Raw genomic sequence first — 20,064 nt, forward strand, 5'->3', positions numbered from 1 at the left:
AGTTTCTCCCGATGTGAAACGTTCCAAATCCGAGTTCATTAAATTCCATTTCGGAGGTTCCATTTTTAGTTAGGATGTTCCCTTAGAAGGCAGCTGCGCATACACTAAAGTAGCTCACTAGGTTTTGGAACAGTCGTACATTAACTTGTGTAATAGACACACACATTCTTTTTTTTTAACAAAAAATATTAGTAAATGTTAAAATTAGCATGTCAATGCTGTAGAATGCTGTTCATTGTAAGTTCATGTAGTTATTAACTAATGTCAACAAATTAAAGCTTATTGTAAAGTTTTAAATACTTATTAAAATGGCACCCTAGTTTTCTTGTAGAAAGTCCTTTAGTCTCATTATTTGTCTTTTCTCTGGTGTTTTCAGCTGGTAACAAGAACAAAGAAGATCTTTGTTGGAGGGCTGTCTGTCAACACCACCATCGAAGATGTGAAACAGTATTTCGATCAGTTCGGAAAGGTGAGTTCAAGGGCTCTTTTCTACTTTTCTTATTTCTGTCATTTAGTTTAGTTTCTCATGCATTTTCCCCCCCCCCCCCCCCCCCCCCCCTCTCTGATCATTAATAAACCGGCTGTATTTAGTACTGTAATTTAAGACTTCTGTATGACAGTCATACTTTTGTTCATCAGGGCTGGTCAAGTTGCTTAATACCATTCAAGTAAATGTAGGCGGTTATATGTTAATGAGCTTGTGGTTGTGATGTCATAGATGTCATGATGTCACGTGATGATTTGCATCTTAGTTTCTATAAATGGTTGTAAATATATTATAGTATGTCTACATAGTTCAACTTTATAAATGTATATAGGCACACGCACGCACACGCGTGTTTACTAAATGGGGACATTTCATAGATGTAATGGTTTTTATACTGTACAAACTGTATATTCTCTCCCCTTACACTAAACCTACCCATCATACAAAACTTTCTGGATTTTTACATTTAAAAAAAAACTTGAATTACTTTATTTTTTATAACAGATTTAGAAATGAGGAGGTCCCTAAATGGAGGTTTATGGAGGTTTTTGGAGATTTTGTCAGGTTTTGGTCACTTCTGAGTACAAATTTGTCCCCAAAATATAGTAGATACACACACACACACACACACAAACCAAAACCAGTTTTAAAAGAACCAGAAAAACAGTTTTCTGTGATATGCCTGTAATATCACCCAATAATGTGTTCTTGATATTGGTGCTTTCTTTGACATTTCCAAGAACAAAAAGGATCCCGTATATCTGTCTCTGTTCTGATGCACACAGAACACATGATATCTCTTTTATACTCCATCTGTCTCCACTTGTTCCATTTGTTACTGTCATATTCGATGTCAGTGGTAAAGAATTGGTGTCCCAGTTGGAGTCCTTGTGTTGCTGCTTTTTCTTTCGTGCGAGAGCGGCCCGCTGAGTTGAATAGTGGACAACAGGGTCTAAAGAAAGAGAAAAGCATATGAGTAGAGGCAGGAGACGAGTGAGGGAGGCGGCGTCGCCTCCTGTGGGTCGAGGGCAAGAGAAGAGAGCGAGAGGAGGAGGAGAGAGAGTAAGACACGCACTACAAAGGGAAGCTTTAAAAGTGGGTGTCCTATAAAATTGTCCTAAACTAGCCAGAACTATTAGATTAAAAGGGACACAGAACAACTGGGGCGCTTGTCTGAAGTTTAAAATCATTGGTTACCCATAAGCCAATCACATAACGTTTGGTTATGACGTGTGTTATGCGCCGGCTCAGTCGCATCGAACTTCCACTGTAAACACATGTATGATGCGAAAACAAAACCATCGAGCGAAATACCGGAGTGAACATGGCTGTGAATGACTTTTGCAAATTATGTGAAGTAAATTTACGCATCCACGGTACAATCAGCGTCTACGTCACGGCTCTCAGCCCGCCCTCTGTTCGTTGATTGGCCGGCTGTTTTGAGGCCGGAGGAAAACTGGGAGATAGGTCGCTATCTCAGACTGAGTACAGAAGCTAACTGAAATTGAGCGGAAGTACGAAGTCCGACGTAGTCATGCTAGCACGATTCTGGATAAATTGAGAATCACAAAATGTTAATGCTTCCGTCTATTACATTTTTTTTTATTTGAATGAATTATTGGAAACTAAAAATCAGTTTTAATGAATGATTCAATGACTCGCTCTTAAAGACTTGTTTCATTATTGGATGAATCAGCGTGTTTGAACGAATCTCTCGAATGAATGATTCAATGACAAAAAAATTTTTTAACAGTCACTTGTCGCCACCTACTGGTGTAACGATGTAACTGATACAATCGGAAACGAGTAAATGATGACATCATTTTGGTGAACTCCCTTTAACAGATAGAGGTGAAACAAACGTTTTTGAATCAAATCAGAATTTTTCAATGATTTAAAGTCCATCTGTGGTGAAAATCAAGCTTTTAATGTTGTTTATATCCCTGTGGTGTTTGTAATATGCTTTAAGACAAACCACAAATTCATAAGTCAACACCATTGCTGAGTATTTTCTCCTTAAAACTGCAGTGAACCAAAGTCTCAAAAAACGCTGGTGTTTCTGACGTCACAAACTACCCTGTAACCAATCAGGTCATCGTGTGATCGTCAACGAGTGGATCTCTGAGCTGGTGTGAGTGAGTGAAGGCGGGGCTCATTTGCATATTCATAGAACCACGTATACTAAATGAGGCAAGGGTGTCGAGTTACATTCAAGCTATTTTAAGGCATGAAGAGATTTTTTTTCAAGGAAAAAACTTTGAAATATGTCATTTTGGTGATCAAAGATGAGTTTTAAGGGATAAAACTATCGACTACAGGGGGACTTTAACGTGCAACTCTAATTATATGCTGATTTGATGCTCAAGAGTGTATTTATGAGTAAAACAGGATTTTCGGTGAGGAAGGACTTAATTGTATGCTTTAAGAACTGATTGGTTTGTGAAACTCACCAGGTGTCATGTGATTGGAAGGGAAGGCCAATAACTTTTATGTGTTGTGTTTATATAAATAGGGTCAATTTTATGATTTCACCTTTAAGAAAAATTTTTTTCTTCATGTTGTAATGATCATTTTGACTTTTAAAATGCCAAAATCCACTCGTGTTTACCAAGACCATAATTCAATCATGACGTGTGGTAATGTTTATATGAAACATACTCTGAAAACATTTGAAGTAGTCCCTCACTACAGAATCACACTTATATAAAGTGACACTTACTGTAGTAAATGGTGTGAAGGTAGGAACGGGAGAATGGGGCGAGGGTGTGAGGGTGCTGTTGGTAAAGGGGGAGGGTCTCCGAATCTTAACTGATGCAACAGCTGCTGCCCCCCCTCCACCCTCTCAAGCTTGTTTCCACGGTGACCTGCTGGGCCTATTGTCTCCGCACACATCTCACTGTGACACCGGGTGCATTGGGCTCTTTTTTTTTTTAAATATGTAAATGCACGTGTGGATTCAGTGGTGTACACTCTCACAAATGCGTATTAGTGGGTGTCAGCACCTCGTGCACCTGTTGGGCTGCTGGGAGTTTCAAGACAACATAAAATCAGTATTATTACCATTCAAAGGTTTGGAATAATTACCATGTTTTACTGTTTTTGAAAGTAGTCTCTTATGCTCATCAAGGCTGCATGATCACATGATCCTTCAGAAATCATTCTAATATGCTGATTTGCAACCAAAACAACCAAAACTGAATGATACTACCAGAATCCAAGCTAACAAAAATATTAACCTTATTTATGAATGTTCTCTGAATGATTTTTTTAAAATGTTCTTGGTTTTGCGAACGTCAAGGAAACATTCCATTTTATCATTCCACAAACATTATTGGAACATTACTTTTGAAACATTCCGAAACAAGAAGTAACATTTCAGAAAAAAACATTTCAGAAAAAATTTCCATGAACAATGTATAAATAATGTTTTTATGTTAACATTATTAAAGACCGGATAACTTTCCTTTCAGAAACATAACAAAATCATAATAATTTCAAACTTTTGACTGGTGGAGTAAAATCCAGCCTTACATAATGTCCCACTGAATGTTTTGTTTCTCTCATAAATACATCAATATACAGAAGTCAAACGTGTTTCGAATTCCATTTTGGGCATTCAAGCACGGGGGGAAAGTATGTGAAAGCAATCTTGATTCATCTTAGGCAAGGTTAAAGTTTACAAAGAAGGGATTTTTCTCCATTTAATCTGTGCAAATATTGTGCTTCTTCTCCACACTCCTCTCACTCAGCGGTTGGATCGGTATCAGAAAACACGGTGCACATGCACTAGCGTATGTATCTGTTCACAGTATTTGGTGGGAGAAGCCCTTGTTGCCGTGAACACAATCTGGCCGGCCGAGCCCGTCCGGGAAAACTCACTGCCCTCCATTGTCCCGATCTGTTAGGCACAATCCAAAATGGTTGGAATATGATCAGCCTCACAAAAGCGAAGTACAGTCAGAGTCCAAGCGCTCCGACCCACAACAATGGATATAATGAAACATTGAGAGGGAGAGGACCAGTGGAACGGACAGACTGGAAAAGTTAGTCTCCAGTCAGCCATGAGAGGTGTCGATTAGAGAGCTTCACTGGACCTTTTGTCCGCTGGCCTGTTTAAAGGGAAAACGAGTGATGAGGAAGGCATAAAAATCAAGTTTTATCTGGAGATCTTATACCTTCTGCTTGTTTAATAAAACAGAAACGTGACACTTGGTGGGTTTTGGAGAGGACAGAGAGTGTGTGTTTTGTTTGTGAGATGACTATATAGACTAAATAACGTGCTCATCCATGGCGGTGTAAACAAACATGTCTCCAGAAATCCCCAACATTTCTTTTGTAATGTCATTTGTCTCAAAGCTGTTTCTCGATTTGACATGTGGGAGCATTATTAGCTGTCATCTTTGAAGGACTGCCTTCTTAAACTTTTGAACTTTATTTTTTTATTCAAATTTATTTATATTCTGACAGTTCCTAAACCTTTTTTTTTGCCATGTATTTTAGTCCTAACCCTTAGTCCTAACCCTAACCCTAACTCATATCGATTAATCGCAATTAATCGCATCTTAAAAGTTTGTGTTTATGTAATATATGTATTATATATTATACACACACACGCACACACTGTATATAAATGTGTGTGTGTGTGTGTGTAACATATACAATACATATATTATATAAGCCCAAACTTTTATGTTAGATGCGATTAATCTTATATTAGCAATTTTCTTTGTTTTAAAAATTTTTGGCTTCAGTCTGATTAGACTGATTTTGCAATCATATAATGTCAGGGTTTATTTTTTGTTACGATTAAGATAAACTTACTAATTATAATTAAGTTAACTTTTTTACATGCCAGTTTACAAAAGTACAAAACAACTAAATATTTACTTTTTCAGAAAGCAAACATGAGTGTCTGTGTAAAACTCACTGTAACGAAGTTTGGGAGCGAACTGGCGCAAGATAACGTTAAACTTTAATCATAACATACATAAGTTGCTAGGGTGTTTTGGGTTCTTTCTTACTGGACCAAATCTAAAGAAACTCAATGAAGATATTCTTGTCTCTAGGGCCCTGTTTACACCTGGTATTAAGATGCGTTTTGGTCGATCGGATCAGAAGTAGAGGAGGGAGACACATTCCCGTTTTCGCCTGGTGTTTTAATCCGTCTCTTTTGTCCACTTTCAAACACTTCTGTCCTGATTTCTTCGAAATAATCTTCGATTGGACAAAATAAGCTGAATTTACATATGAACGCGACCGGAGATGACGGAAAAACACACGGAGAACATCAGGTTTAGTTTCTGCTCTGACAGACACAAGACCAGCCGAACACTGTGAGTGTGTGTTAGACATCAGGAATGCTGAGAGAACATTGAGCTTGGTATGTTTTTCCTCTTCAAACCAAACTTGGGTCTTCCCGTCTGGCTAGAGCTCTTCCCATAATGTTCCTCATTATTTCAGTAGACGGAGAGTCTTTTGTGTCTGTTTGAACACACTCGACCACATGAGCGTTTACACTACTAAATCAATCCTGTCGAATGTGTTTTCATCTACCTCTGGAAGTGGTTGAAAGTGGACAAGCTCAAAGCGCTTTAGACTCAGTTTACACCTGTGTTTAGCATCGCCCACTTGTGATCCGATCGACCAAAACGCATCTTAATACCAGGTGTAAACATGGCCTATGTGTGGCTCGGGTCACCCTTCCGTCTAAATCCATGGGATTTTTCAGTTGTTTTATCGTCTGCCAGGTAAATCTCATGGCTTAGTAAAGTAACAACACACCTCTACTCAACAAGCCTCACAATTTGAGGTATGATTCATGTTCATAGAACAAACGGTGCAGGATTGTTTGTACGCCAAAGTTTAATACTCATGGTTAGTGGTTTGTTGAAATCACTAACCTCACGTCTGATCAATAATAATAGTAATGCAAACACCACACCACATTCAGTTCTCAAACTTTTAATTTTGATATGCAGATCTTTTAGGGATACTCAATATATCGGTGACACTATCAGCAGCATTATTTTTAATCATTTGTAATTTGGCATATCTGGAAAAAGTTGTTTTTTAATGCCCAGTTTAAAAAAGTTAGGCTGTACATACAGACCCTTTCCAAAAAATGAGAATATCATGGAAAAGTTTATTTATTTCCATAATTCCATTCAAAACGTTAAACTTCCATAGATTATAGATTCAGGGCCCACAACTTAAACGATTTCAAGTATTTAGTTGTTTATTTGTACATCATTTGGGCTTCCAGCTCATAAAACCCACGAAAACAGGATTTCAAAAAAATTTGAATATTACATGAAATCACACAGTAATTACACAGTGATACCATGGTCATTGAACCAGGTTTTGGTTATTTTGGCAGTGTTGGCAGGTGCAAATCCTGCTGGAAAATGAAGAAAGCATCTCCATAAATATTCATAAAGAATATTTTTTTTATCATTTGTAATTTGGCATATCTGCAAAAAGTTGATTTTTTTGTGCGTGTTGTTATTGTAATGCCCAGTTTAAAAAAGTTAGGCTGTACATATATTTATAAATTATAAATATACAGTTTTGATGCCTGGTTTCATGTCAGATTCTAGTGTGAATGTTTTTAGGGACAAAAACATCTGAATCATCCAGAAATTCGACTGTGAGTATCGGTTTATCTGTTATTGGAATGGTTAATGGGGGAGTAGAACAAGTTTTCCGTCTCTTTCACCTATTTATACTTGATCAGTAACTCATAAACACAAACATCACATTGATCATTTTTCACATCAGACACTTCAATGCTAATGCTCACAGCAGCTGTCGGTCCGCGGTCTTCTCCTGACTTTGCAGTGTCATTGGATTTGGAGGATGGGGAGGGGGTGTTTGTGGGATTGACTCAATGAAGGGAAGGGTACGACCAGGTTTCAATAGGAGGGGTTAGGAGAGGGTTATAGTTAAATGTCAAGTCTAAGAGTGTGTGTTTGACAGCGGCCTATCTGGGCTAAGAGTGTTTGACCTTTCCCATGGTCATTTAACCAGGTGGCACTGAAAAGAGCTACTCGGTCACATAAATGTTGGCGTGTCATGTGACTCTCGAGCGCTTCGGCTCACACAGACCGAAGTGACGTATAATCCTGAAGAAGAAGCCATCAGTTAGTAAATAATTAGGCCTCGGATCTGGACAGGAGACAGTTAACAGTTGCTTCACGATGCTCGTGTTACAGGTTGTGTTGAGTTTCATCAAACGGATATAACTGTGAACAAATTCACACAGTCATTATCAACATTATCAACGTTAAGGTGTGGTGTTACGCTAGATGCAATAACAGCAATCTCGAGTTACAAATCATATTAATATTACTATAATCAAAATGAATGTTGTAATGTTTGGGATATATATATATATATATATATATCAAATCTCATTATGAAATAAATATTTTTTTTATCTAGGTCACGTTTGCCACAATTATTGGCACTCAATTATTGCAATATCCTTTTCCCAAGATAACAGCGAGAGAAGAGTCTTCTCCTATAATGCCTGATGAGTTTGGAGAACACCTGGACAAGAGATCAGATACAGATTCTCTCCAGATCCTCTAGATTCCCAGCTCCATGTTTGTGCTTCTCCTCTTCAGTTTTCTACAGGGTTCAGGTCAGGGACGGTCAGGGTAGAAGCTTCATTTTGTGCTCATTGACATTGTATTTTGATGTTTGTTTTGGAACATTGTCCTGATGGAAGATCCAACCACGACCCATTATAAGATTTCTAGCATAGGCGGTCAGGTTTTGATTCGTTTATCTGTTGGTATTTGTTACAATCCATAATGCCTTGTATCTGAACCAGGACCTGAAAAAAATAGGCCCACAACATTAAAGTTCCAACAGAATCTTTAACCGTGGGCATGGGGTACCTTTGATCCCAGTGTGCACCAAACACATCTCGAGTGTTTGCTGCCAAAAGACTCAACTATTTTCTGCAATTCTCCAGCTGTGATCCTTGGAGACTCTTCTCCTCGCCGTTCATTTGCTCAACAATCTTTTACTGCACCTCAGAACTATATTCTTTGGTTTTTACTCATTGTCATGGATGATTAAGAGAATTTGGCCTTTGTGTTTCCTCATATTCATGGCTGGATAATTTCATGCTCCTAGTCACTCTCGATTGCTAAAAAAAACAAAAAAACTAAAAAAAAACTAAATATGAATGTGAATATACTTCACAGATATTTTACTCATAAGAATTCCAATAATTGTGGCCAACATGCATTGAAGAAAAACATATATTTCATAATGTGATTCATAATTCCCCCCACTTTCAATTGTTTTACTTCAGTTATACTTCAGTCAAAGGCTAGAATTTTGTGAAATTTTTTTTATGAAAGATCAATATGTAATATAATTTAATTTAATTTAATTTAAATAATAAACATATCCACATGATCTAACCTAAAGCTTCAGTTTAGTAATAGCGATGCTTGATGCTAAGAAGCAAATCTTTGACAAAGTAATAATATTGTTTATTAGCCTAACTGTTGGCTCTTTATGGTTGCAACATTATGATCAAAGATTATTCTGTAAATGAATGACTGATGCAGTAATATATAATTTAACTGATGTAGAAGTCACAGGTGAACCATTTTATAATGGCTTTAAATACAGCCCATCCAAACAGATTTTAAATCTATTCATTACTGTTTTTTATTGTGGCGGTTGATTGTACAACGTCTAATCAGTTATATCTACGGCAAATGTGTAGTCTTATGTTAGATGATATTGTGCCTGTTGATGGGTAGGAGACTTATAGCTTTTTATACGGCAATTTGAATTTAAAGTTCTCTTTTCATTTGTTAGCCTGACCGTTGCTTCATCACTGAAAACATATTCCTCTCTCTTGTCAAAGTTTATTCTTCCAGCACTATTCATAACAGCCATTATCCAGCTCCTCGTCTCTCTCTCTCTCTCTCTCTCTGTTCTATTCATGAAAGGAGAAGCGAGGGAGGGGGTCAATTCTTCTAATTGAAATTCTTTGCAGAGTCTCCATGGGAATAGTAAACTTTGGAGAGGGTTTGAAGAGAAAGGGGGGAACAGGACAGAGAGAGTTATTGAAAAGATTTACCCCCACGAACTGTGAAGTCGGGAGGGAGAGGACCGAGAGATTCAGGGAATCAGGCTGTTCGTGTAAACTACGGCCGGTGGACACCCATGTCTGTTTAATGAGAGAGAGAGAGAGAGAGAGAGAGAGAGATGTGTGTTTGCACCTTCGTTTTGTGTCTGCACCGGTTTCACTGTTTATTCTCCATGAACAGTTTCTAGGGGTTACTACAGTCATTAAAACCTAGAAATGTCAGGGGATTTTTAGACCTGGAAAAATCATATTGTGAATATAAATGTGTCAAGTTATACTTTGCTCTAAAATATTTTAACAGCTTGATTTGCTTCTTGGGGAAAATTATAAAATAAAATAAAATCCTCCTCATGTAATCCCACACAAGAGAATTTTAGGGAATTAATATAATGGAAACAAATTTCTCTAGTTGTGTTTCACTCTAAAATATCTTATCAGCCTGAATTGCCTCTTGTGTGTGCAATCTGTAAAATGAATTAATATTTTTTTATTTTTTTTTATTTTTTTTATCCTTGTATAATAATCACATAAAACAGGATTTTGGGAAACTTTTTAAAACCTTGAAAAGTCGTGGAAATTTATATAATCTTATCAATATATATTTGTCTAGTTATATTTCATTCTGTAATATTAGCTTCTTGTGTATGCAAAATTATAAAAAATTAAAAATAAAAAAAGCACATTCATGACCCTGAATTTCTACTTCAGCACTAGGTTCCTTCACCATTAAGAATGAAGATGCAAATTAAATCAAGCATTAAAATTAAGTATCATAGAAGCTTTGAAGTTCCACAAAGAGCTTTTATTTTGTATCACAGACAGTTGTTGGCACTGTTTTAGTTAGTTATTTGATGTCCAGTGTAACATCTGGGTTGTGAACCGCTGATCTTATAGAACCGTATACACTGAAAAACTGCTCTGGATACAAACAGTGTTGTTTGCTTAACCTAAGGTGCTTCAAAGTATTCAAAGTCCCCCCTTTTATTTCCCCCCCTCTCTTTTTCTTCCATCCATATTGTCTTTCTTCTCTTTCTCTCTGTCCATCTCTTTCTCTCTCTCTCTCTCTGTTCCCTCCTCCCTCTCGACCCCTCCATCTGCTGCCCCTCTCTGTTTCTTCAGAGCTTCACAATAGAGCCTCATGCTGGGTAATGGCTTAGAGTGTCTCATCCCTCTCTTTTGTGTGTGTGTGTGTGTGTGTGTGTGTTTTTGTCTGCAGGTTGATGACGCGATGCTAATGTTTGACAAAACCACCAACAGGCACAGAGGTAAGGCGGCATTCAGGCACGCACACACGCAAATGCACAAGCTCGCGTTCAAAGCCTCGCTGAGTCATATAATTATACAACAACAGTCAAGTGTGTACATGCTTCTGCAGTCATTCAGGAGCTGATGTTTCCTCCTCTTTTCCTCTCTTCTCGTCTAGTCTAGTCTAGTCTAGTCTAGTCTCTATTCGTCTAGTCTAGTCTAGTCTAGTCTCTATTCGTCTAGTCTAGTCTAGTCTCTATTCGTCTGGTCTGGTCTCTTCTCGTCTAGTCTCTTCTCTTCTCATCTCTTTTCGTCTAGTCTTGTCTCTTCTTGTATCTTCTCTTCTCCACTCTTCTCGTCTCTTCTCCTCTCTATTCGTCTGGTGTTGTCTCTTTCTCTTTTCGTCTGGTCTGGTCTCTTCTCGTCTCCACTCTTCTCGTCTCGTCTCTTTTCGTCATGTCTCTTCTCTTCTCGTCTCGTCTCTTTTCGTCATGTCTCTTCTAGTCTCTTCTCTTTTCGTCTGGTCTGGTCTCTTCTCGTCTCTACTCTTCTCGTCTCGTCTCTTTTCGTCATGTCTCTTCTCTTCTCTTCTCGTCTCGTCTCGTCTCTACTCTTCTCGTCTCGTCTCTTTTCGTCCTGTCTCCTCTCCTCTCTTCTCTTCTCGTCTCTTTTCGTCATGTCTCTTCTCTTCTCTTCTCTTCTCTTCTCTTCTCTTCTCTTCTCTTCTCTTCTCTTCTCTTCTCTTCTCTTCTCTTCTCGTCTCTACTCTTCTCGTCTCTACTCTTCTCTTCTCGTCTCTACTCTTCTCGTCTCGTCTCTTTTCGTCATGTCTCTTCTCTTCTCTTCTCTTCTCTTCTCTTCTCTTCTCTTCTCTTCTCTTCTCTTCTCGTCTCTACTCTTCTCGTCTCTACTCTTCTCTTCTCGTCTCTACTCTTCTCGTCTCGTCTCTTTTCGTCATGTCTCTTCTCTTCTCTTCTCTTCTCTTCTCTTCTCTTCTCTTCTCTTCTCTTCTCTTCTCTTCTCTTCTCTTCTCTTCTCTTCTCGTCTCTACTCTTCTCGTCTCTTTTCGTCATGTCTCCTCTCCTCTCCTCTCTTCTCTTCTCCTCTCTATTCGTCTGGAGTTGTCTCTTCTCGTCTCCACTCTTCTCATCTCTTTTCGTCATGTCTCTTCTCTTCTCTTCTCTTCTCTTCTCTTCTCTTCTCTTCTCTTCTCTTCTCTTCTCTTCTCTTCTCGTCTCGTCTCTTCTTGTATCGTCTCTTCTCTTCTCCACTCTTCTTATCTCTTCTCCTCTCTATTCGTCTGGTGTTGTCTCTTCTAGTCTCTTCTCTTTTCGTCTGGACTGGTCTCTTCTCTTCTCGTCTCTATTCTTCTCGTCTCCACTCTTCTCATCTCTTTTCGTCATGTCTCCTCTCTTCTCTTCTCTTCTCTTCTCCTCTTCTCTTCTCTTCTCTTCTCCTCTTCTCTTCTCTTCTCTTCTCTTCTCTTCTCTTCTCTTCTCTTCTCTTCTCTACTCTTCTCGTCTCGTCTCTACTCTTCTCTTCTCGTCTCTACTCTTCTCGTCTCGTCTCTTTTCGTCATGTCTCCTCTCCTCTCTTCTCTTCTTCACTCTTCTCGTCTCTTCTCCTCTCTATTCGTCTGGAGTTGTCTCAGACGTTTCTCTTACAACTCTTTATTTTAGGAGAATTAATACTCAAGACTTAAAAATAAAAGATGGAATAAATTCTCATTTAACTGATCAATAGTTGCTCTTTCATAGCTCACAGTTCAGTAGACTTAATGGACTTATATTTCATTTATGTCTCAGATGCTTAAATAACTAGAAAAACTTATATGTGATCATGTTGTGATCAAAAGTTGCTGAACTTGCCAAAGTTATGCGTCATTTAAGCTTTCTTTTGGAGAAATAAAAAGAAAGTCAGATCAAACAGGTTCTCTTGAAAAAAAAAAAAGGTCAAAGGTTGGTCTTTCATACCTTGATGTGATATTTGAGATCTCGTCTCTTCTCATCTCGTCTCTTCTCATCATTGTCTCATGTCTGTTGGCTCAGAGGCATTACTAAAGTTCATGTAATCTGGTTAGTAGTTCAGAGGTTAAACCGTCAAGCACCTGCGAAAGGAAAGGTGGGCGGAGCCTGTGGTTGTGTGTGAGTGTGAGTGACAGATGAGTGGGCGGGATCGAGTAGGACAGGTAAGTGCAGCAGGTGAAGAGGAAATCTCTGGAGAGAATGGCCTGAATATATGAACAGATGTAAACAGAACAAAAGAGAGAACAGCTAATGAGAAAGTAAAGGGGAAAATTGATGCCAGGAGTGGACTGGGCAAAATAAACATGCTCTATGTTTAGATTCTGTGAAAGCAGCGTCATGTTTGTGATTCGTGTGTACTTGCTCTGCAGGTTTTGGCTTTGTGACCTTTGAGAATGAAGACGTGGTGGAAAAGGTCTGCGAGATCCACTTTCATGAGATCAACAACAAGATGGTGAGTGTGTCCTGCTATGAAAGAGTGTGTGAAAACACCTTTTTATAAAGGTTTAAAAGACACTTCATATTCAGTAATAATGTCGATTTGACTACACTGACTCTATCCGTCCGATTAGACCAAAACTTGATCTGAGTTACGCTGAATAATGACACTATTGTCTTCTGTAGAGCTGCTTATAGCTGAAATTGAGCACATTTCATAACTGAACCTAAACCAACATCGCTGAATAATGACGCTATTCATTATTCTCATATTTGTTCAAGTTGGCATCATCGATTCTGTCATTTACTCGTGAAGCTGCCTTGAAACAATCTGTATTGTATAAAGCGCTATAGAAATAAAGGAGGCTTGACTTATTTCTGTGTCTTCGGCTCTGTTTGAAGGTGGAGTGCAAGAAGGCGCAGCCGAAGGAAGTGATGTCACCGACAGGTACGGCGCGAGGCCGCTCCAGGGTGATGCCCTACGGCATGGACGCCTTCATGCTGGGGATCGGCATGCTGGGTGAGTCGAAAGATGGAAAACGCAAATCATTTCAGTGAACTCGCGCGCACACATGAGTAAATCAAGCGTTCAGTCCTGTCTGATGAGCGTTTGGCGCCACCTGCTGTTTACAACAGGGAACTGCACTGTGTGATCACAAATCAGAGCAACAAATCTCACATTATGCAAGATTTTAGATATATTTTTTTAAGCTTTATCATAAATATTAAGCTGCAGTTTTGGCTGTGTGTGGGCTGGGTTATTTTACAAAATAAACATTGCAAATTACATCAAATGTTATTTTACAACAGTTAAAACGAGGAGTTTATTCAGAAAATTCATCGCACAGTTAATAATTTAGCAGACTATAAAACAAATGCATAACATTGCATATTTCTTACTGCTGGAAAAAACTGGAAAAATTAGTGAAAGTGAATAAATAGAGAATTAAATTCTGATTTCGTAACAAATATTGTAGTAAAATATGAAACTAATTTAACACATCCACTAAAAACACTTCTTGATTAAAAGACATTGAGCAAAAATTACTTTTTTACTGTGGAAGAAAAGATAACCTCTTCTTCATTGTTTGTAATACATTTTATTCTTATTCTTACTTTTTATTATTTTTTATTTCTTACACCTGTTATGATTATTTCGTGATTGTTTTTAAATCCTTTTACTGGAAAGCACTTTACAACAGTGTATGAAATATGCTAGTAACACTTTACAATGACGTCCCATTAAATATGAAAGAGAAATACATTTGTTGCAGTTTTTTATTAATCTTTGTTAACATCAGTTAATAAAACAACCGTTCATTTTTTAGATCATGTTATCCCAGGTCCATTAAATAACATTAACAGATACTTAACTTTTGACTTTAATATTGTATTAGTAAATGTCGAAACTAACATTAACAAAGATTAATAAAAGTATTTTTTATTGTTAGATCATTTAGTTAACTAATGTTAACAATTGTAAATGTGCTATATAAGTAAACGTGGTTTATTTTCAGGTTACCCAGGGTTCCAGGCGGCCACCTACGCCAGTCGTGGCTACACAGGAATCACACCGGGATACACATACCAGTTCCCAGGTACGTCCACCTTCCCTCGTGTCTATCTGTGCAGAGCTTTCATAGCGCCAGTCATCCACTGCAATGTCAAAATGCATCATTTAATACATTACAAACCCCAAGAAATTAACTATTTTTCCCTCTTATCTGACAATTGCAAAAAAAAATTTAAGGGATTTGATCAAAACACACTCACAAACACAGTAGTTTTTAAAGCTGCTTGTAGATTTCAGCAGGAGATTATGCTTTTTTTGCCATGCTATCCCACAAGACATTTCAAAGAGAAAGAAATATTGCCATCTGTCCTCCATTCGGACTATAACTGTTTCTCAGTAAAAGAAGTTCTGCATGTTTCCTCTGATTAAACATGAACAGCAGAAATCACACTTGATCAGTAACATGACCTTTTTCCCAAATGGCATTGACAATAATTTACAATTTGTCGACTACCTGTCATTTTAACCAATAAAATGATCCTTTGCCTCTCGTGGGTTCATTTATTAAACAATTTGATTGACTATTAAACTAATTTGATCGCGATTTCAGCAGTAACCTGTAATAGATAATATTATATATATATATATATATATATATGTGTGACCCTGGACCACAAAACCAGTCACATGGGTCAATTTTATGAAATTGAGATGTATACATCATCTGGAAGCTGAATAAATACGCTTTCCATTGCTGTATGGTTTGTTAGGATATGACAATATTTGGCCGAGATACAACTATATGAATATCTGGAATCTGAGGGTGCAAAAAAATCGAAACATTGAGAAAATCTCCTTTAAAGTTGTCCATTAATGTTCACGATTGTCCTGCATTCACTCACAAAAATAAATGTTTTATATATTGACGGTAGGAAATTGACAAAATATCTTCATGGAACATGATCTTTACTTAAAATCCTAATGATTTTTGGCATAAAAGAAAAATCTATAATTTTGACCCATACAATGTATTGTTGGCTATTGCCACAAATACACCCGTGCGACATGTGACTGGTTTTGTGATCCAGGGTCACATATAACAAAATATTAATAACTGATTATGTTGTAGTCAATGTATTATTTTTCCTGGTTTGTTTTTCAATCCTTTTTTTTGTATAAAATAAAACTTGTGAATGTTTGTTTTTTTGTCAAATAATTTATATATAATATATAAATATAACAAAAAATAATAAATTAATTAATAATAAATATCCGGACATCATTTTTGGCCACTACTATATATCTATAATCCATTGAATTAAATCCATTACAAATGAAAGGAACTTCTCATTTGATTATTTTCTTGTTATCTTGATGCATGCAAACCAAAAAATTATTCATAAATTAATGATCAGCGCAAAAACAGCTTCAAATTATGAATCAAAAGTCTCAAAAAAGTCAAATTAACATCATAAAACCACTGATACAGAATCTAAACCATGTGACATCACACCTGTAAACAACTACACTTATCCTTTAAATACTCATCGACTTGTGTGGGATGTGTCCCTCTCTGTGTTATTTTATATTCTTAGTCACTCTCACATGTAAATATCCGTGCAATTGTTTCTAACCTTGGCATCGCAAACTCTGTGTCGTTGCATGATACCGTCACACTGCCTAGCACCAATACTAACCTTCAAGTGTTTCGCTCCATGTCTAACACTCCATAACTTCAGATCAGCGATCTAACGACATCCTCCCGTTTCTCTCTCTTCCTTGTGCTTTTTTTTATCCCTCGTGTCCTTCTGCACCTCAATCTGTCCCCTTCCTTTCCTCCTGTGTATCAGCTACAGCTGGCTGTAAGTCTCTTCCCTGCGTGTGTTTCTGTGTGCATAGACTGTCTCTCCTCTGAAAACCTCCTTTCATGGTGAACGTCAGTGTGTTTGTGTAGATAGGACTACGTGTGCACTGCAAAAAATGCTCTTCCTCTGGATTTTTATCTCGTTTTCCAGTGCAAATATCTAAACGTTCTTAAATCAGGATACATTTACTGGAGAAGCAAGATCAAATAAGTTATCAAGTAATCAAAATGAAGTGAGTTTTTGCTTAAAGTTTTTATTTCTTACCGCACTGCCAGATAACTTAAAGTGAGACTTAAACCCGCTTTGTATTGTTGCAGTGTCGGTAGTCTATGTAAATGAGCAATATTCACTCGTTCTCTGTGTCACCTGGACCGAGAAATTCATGTTTATTTGTCAGCAAAAGTGTTTTGACGGCTCCGGGTCTTTCGTCAAAACTACAGATTATACTTCTACATTTCTGTACCCCCGCTCACGGACGGTCGGATCATCAGAGGGTTATTAACAGGACTCCATGTGACTCCAGTGGTTTAACCTTAGTTTTATAAAGCGACACAATAAAAAAAAAAAAAAAAATTTATTTACAAAATATTAGTCTCCAGCGTGCACAAGACCATCGCGACACATGCGTGTTTTGTTGACGCGAGAGCAGACGTTGTTGTGTGAACGTGCGTCAGATAAGTGGTAAATTATGTTTTTTTGCACAAACAAAGCACTCAAGTTAAACCACTGGAGTCACGTGATTAATTAATTACAGAATTTTCATTTTGGGGTGAAATTACCCTTTAAGCGTAGGGTGAATATTCAGTTCAGGGTGATTGCCATTAAGATGACTTGGAAAAAGTTTCTCAATCAACCTGAATTCACCCTATCTATGGCAGACTGGTGGGAGTGGCCTTGGATGGCAACATGCCCAGTGCATTATGGGTGTTGAAGTTTTCCTATTTAAAGACAACAGTGTTTTCTCTAGTCAGGTAGCACTGATTTAAAAAATATATTTTGAATTTCTGCTGCATAGGCAACCAAGTTTGCCTATTTGAAAAGCCATTTTGCCAGCAGTGAAGGACCCCTTTAGTTTTAAAAATGTTTTCAGAAAATAATTCTTAATATCTTATGTCATTGTGCATCACAAGTAACTGTATCTTGATTTAAGAATTTTTTATATTTCTGCTGGAAAACAAATATATATATATACTGGACAAAATGCTAAGTAAGAAAATCTTTTTTTTTGCAGTGTGTGTGCGTGTGTGTGTTGGTGTTTTAGCTCTGAGCTTGTTCACGCTGAGTTTATTCACAAACCACTCTTTTGCCGTTTGTGTTCTAGAATTCCATTTAGAACGGACACCCCTTCTGACTTCCTCTCACCCCCAAGAGATCACAGGTTAGTTCTCATCTGGCTTTACACACACACACGTGTACACACACACACACACACACACACTGCTGGGTTTCATTTCTGCACTGCCACCAAATAAGGCAAAAATAATGTGTGTTTTCAAACAAGTTTCCTCAAACTAACGCCATTGGTTGAGCCAGAGGATAACATGCCGTAATGCCTAAACAGAGCAATATTTGAAAGTGTTACAGTCAGTGTACATATAGTGCTTATATACAGTACCGTTCAAAACATGGGCAACTTAATACCTTTTTTAATTTTTTAGCAAGGATGCATTAAATTGATAAAAACTGACAGTTAAGACATTTATAATGTCATAAAAGATTTCTGTTTCAAATAAATGCATTTCTTTTGAACTTTCTAATCATCAAAGAATCCTGAAAAAAAGATGTATCACGCTTTCCACAGCTGTTTTCAACATCGATAATAATCATAAATGTTTCTTGAGCAGAAAATCATTAGAATGTGATCATGTGACACTGAAGACTGGAGTAATGAAGCTGAAAATACAGCTTTGATCACAGGAATAAATTACAGTTTAAAATATATTCACATAGAAAACAGTTCTTTTAAAAGGCAATAATACTTCACAATATTACTGTTTTTACTGTACTTTTGATCAAATATTATATATAACGTCTGTAATGTAACACTTCTGAGTGAAACTGAATATTCAGTGTTTCTTAACACACAATGTTAGGCAGGACTTGATTTTAGCCATTGGGATTTGATTAGATCATGAAAAATTATATTATTAGTTCCTGTCCACGTGACAATGGTTACATCAGCAGAATAGTCGGAAATGGAGAAAGTTATTTATTACGTTATATAATTTGTTTATTACATTTTGATGTATTTCTGAGTAAAACAGGATATTGTAGTAGGGTGTGACTGACACCTGTGGCTTCTTGTCACCTGAATGAAGTGTCTCTCTCTGTCCTTCAGCCATTCCACTCACTGCCTATGGACCAATGGCAGCGGCCGCAGCTGCAGCGGTGGTCAGAGGTGCGCAAAATCAGCTCTATTATGGTTGTTGTATGCTTTTTTACTTTCAGATTTTGAGATTTGTTAAATTCTTTCCACTTGTAAAGTGCCCTCTGAGCGTTTGAGACATCTGTCTGTCGACTGTTACCCGTAGGTTCCACCCCGTCACGCGCCGGGTTCCTGGGCACCAGCAGCCCTGGGCCAATGGCAGACCTTTATGCAGCAGCCAATCAGGATTCAGTCAGCAGCTACATCAGTGCGGCAAGCCCCGCCCCCAGCACGGGGTTCGGACATGGACTTGGGGTAGGGACAGTCAGACATACAGGCACATACACATACATTTATAAATATAACTTTACGGTCAAAAAGGACACAAGCATCATACAAAGTAGGTAATGTGACTTGAGCTGTAAATTCTAAGACTTCTGAAGTTTTATTTTTGTGCCCCGTTAAAAGTGCATTATTATTTATTTTGGCAACTATTATATTGTTGTTGCATTTTATTATTTGCATTTATCATTGTTTTTGCCCTGCTATTATTTTAGTTTATTTATATACTATTGTAGTATTTAAAAAAATTAATTTTTCAATTAATATTTACATTTTAGTTGTAGTCGTTGTACATGTGCTTTTGTCTTTTTTTTCTTTCTATTTAGCATTATTATTATTATTTTTTTTAATTAAACTTATCAGCTAAAATAAAATATTTTTAAATAAAAACTTACTTTTTTATTTTAGTTAGTTGTAAGGAAACATTTCTCATTTTCATTTAGTTTAACTTGATGTACTAAAATAAAATGAAATAAAAATGTATAAAAGTATATGCACATATAAAAAATATAAAAAATTGATGAAAATGACAAAAACAAAATTACTAAAACTTTAAATAAAATCAAAATGAAAAGGAAAAATTGTAAAAATTATTTTTTGTAAAAATAAAAACTCATTCAAACTATCAATACAAACTATAATCTTAATGATACTAAACTGAACCCCCCTG

The 20,064-nt window shown here is 37.1% G+C and overlaps 1 protein-coding gene across 2 annotated transcripts in view; it reads left to right on the plus strand.

Annotated features, from left to right (window-relative positions):
- The window catches only part of msi1a (musashi RNA binding protein 1a), a 38,798-nt gene that overhangs the window by 15,770 nt on the left and 2,964 nt on the right, over positions 1-20,064 (plus strand). Inside the window, exons 6-13 of one of the 2 annotated variants that reach the window (XM_082171139.1) lie at positions 377-469; positions 10,819-10,867; positions 13,243-13,325; positions 13,712-13,829; positions 14,827-14,907; positions 18,009-18,065; positions 19,026-19,109; positions 19,219-19,367. In XM_082171139.1, the coding sequence (XP_082027265.1) occupies positions 377-469; positions 10,819-10,867; positions 13,243-13,325; positions 13,712-13,829; positions 14,827-14,907; positions 18,009-18,065; positions 19,026-19,109; positions 19,219-19,367 (714 nt within the window). The remainder of the gene's footprint in view (positions 1-376; positions 470-10,818; positions 10,868-13,242; positions 13,326-13,711; positions 13,830-14,826; positions 14,908-18,008; positions 18,066-19,025; positions 19,110-19,218; positions 19,368-20,064) is intronic. The other variant, XM_082171140.1, reaches the window with a different exon arrangement.

The sequence above is a fragment of the Leuciscus leuciscus genome (genome assembly GCF_965113295.1).
Source record: "Leuciscus leuciscus genome assembly, chromosome: 5".
NCBI lineage: Eukaryota > Metazoa > Chordata > Actinopteri > Cypriniformes > Leuciscidae > Leuciscus > Leuciscus leuciscus.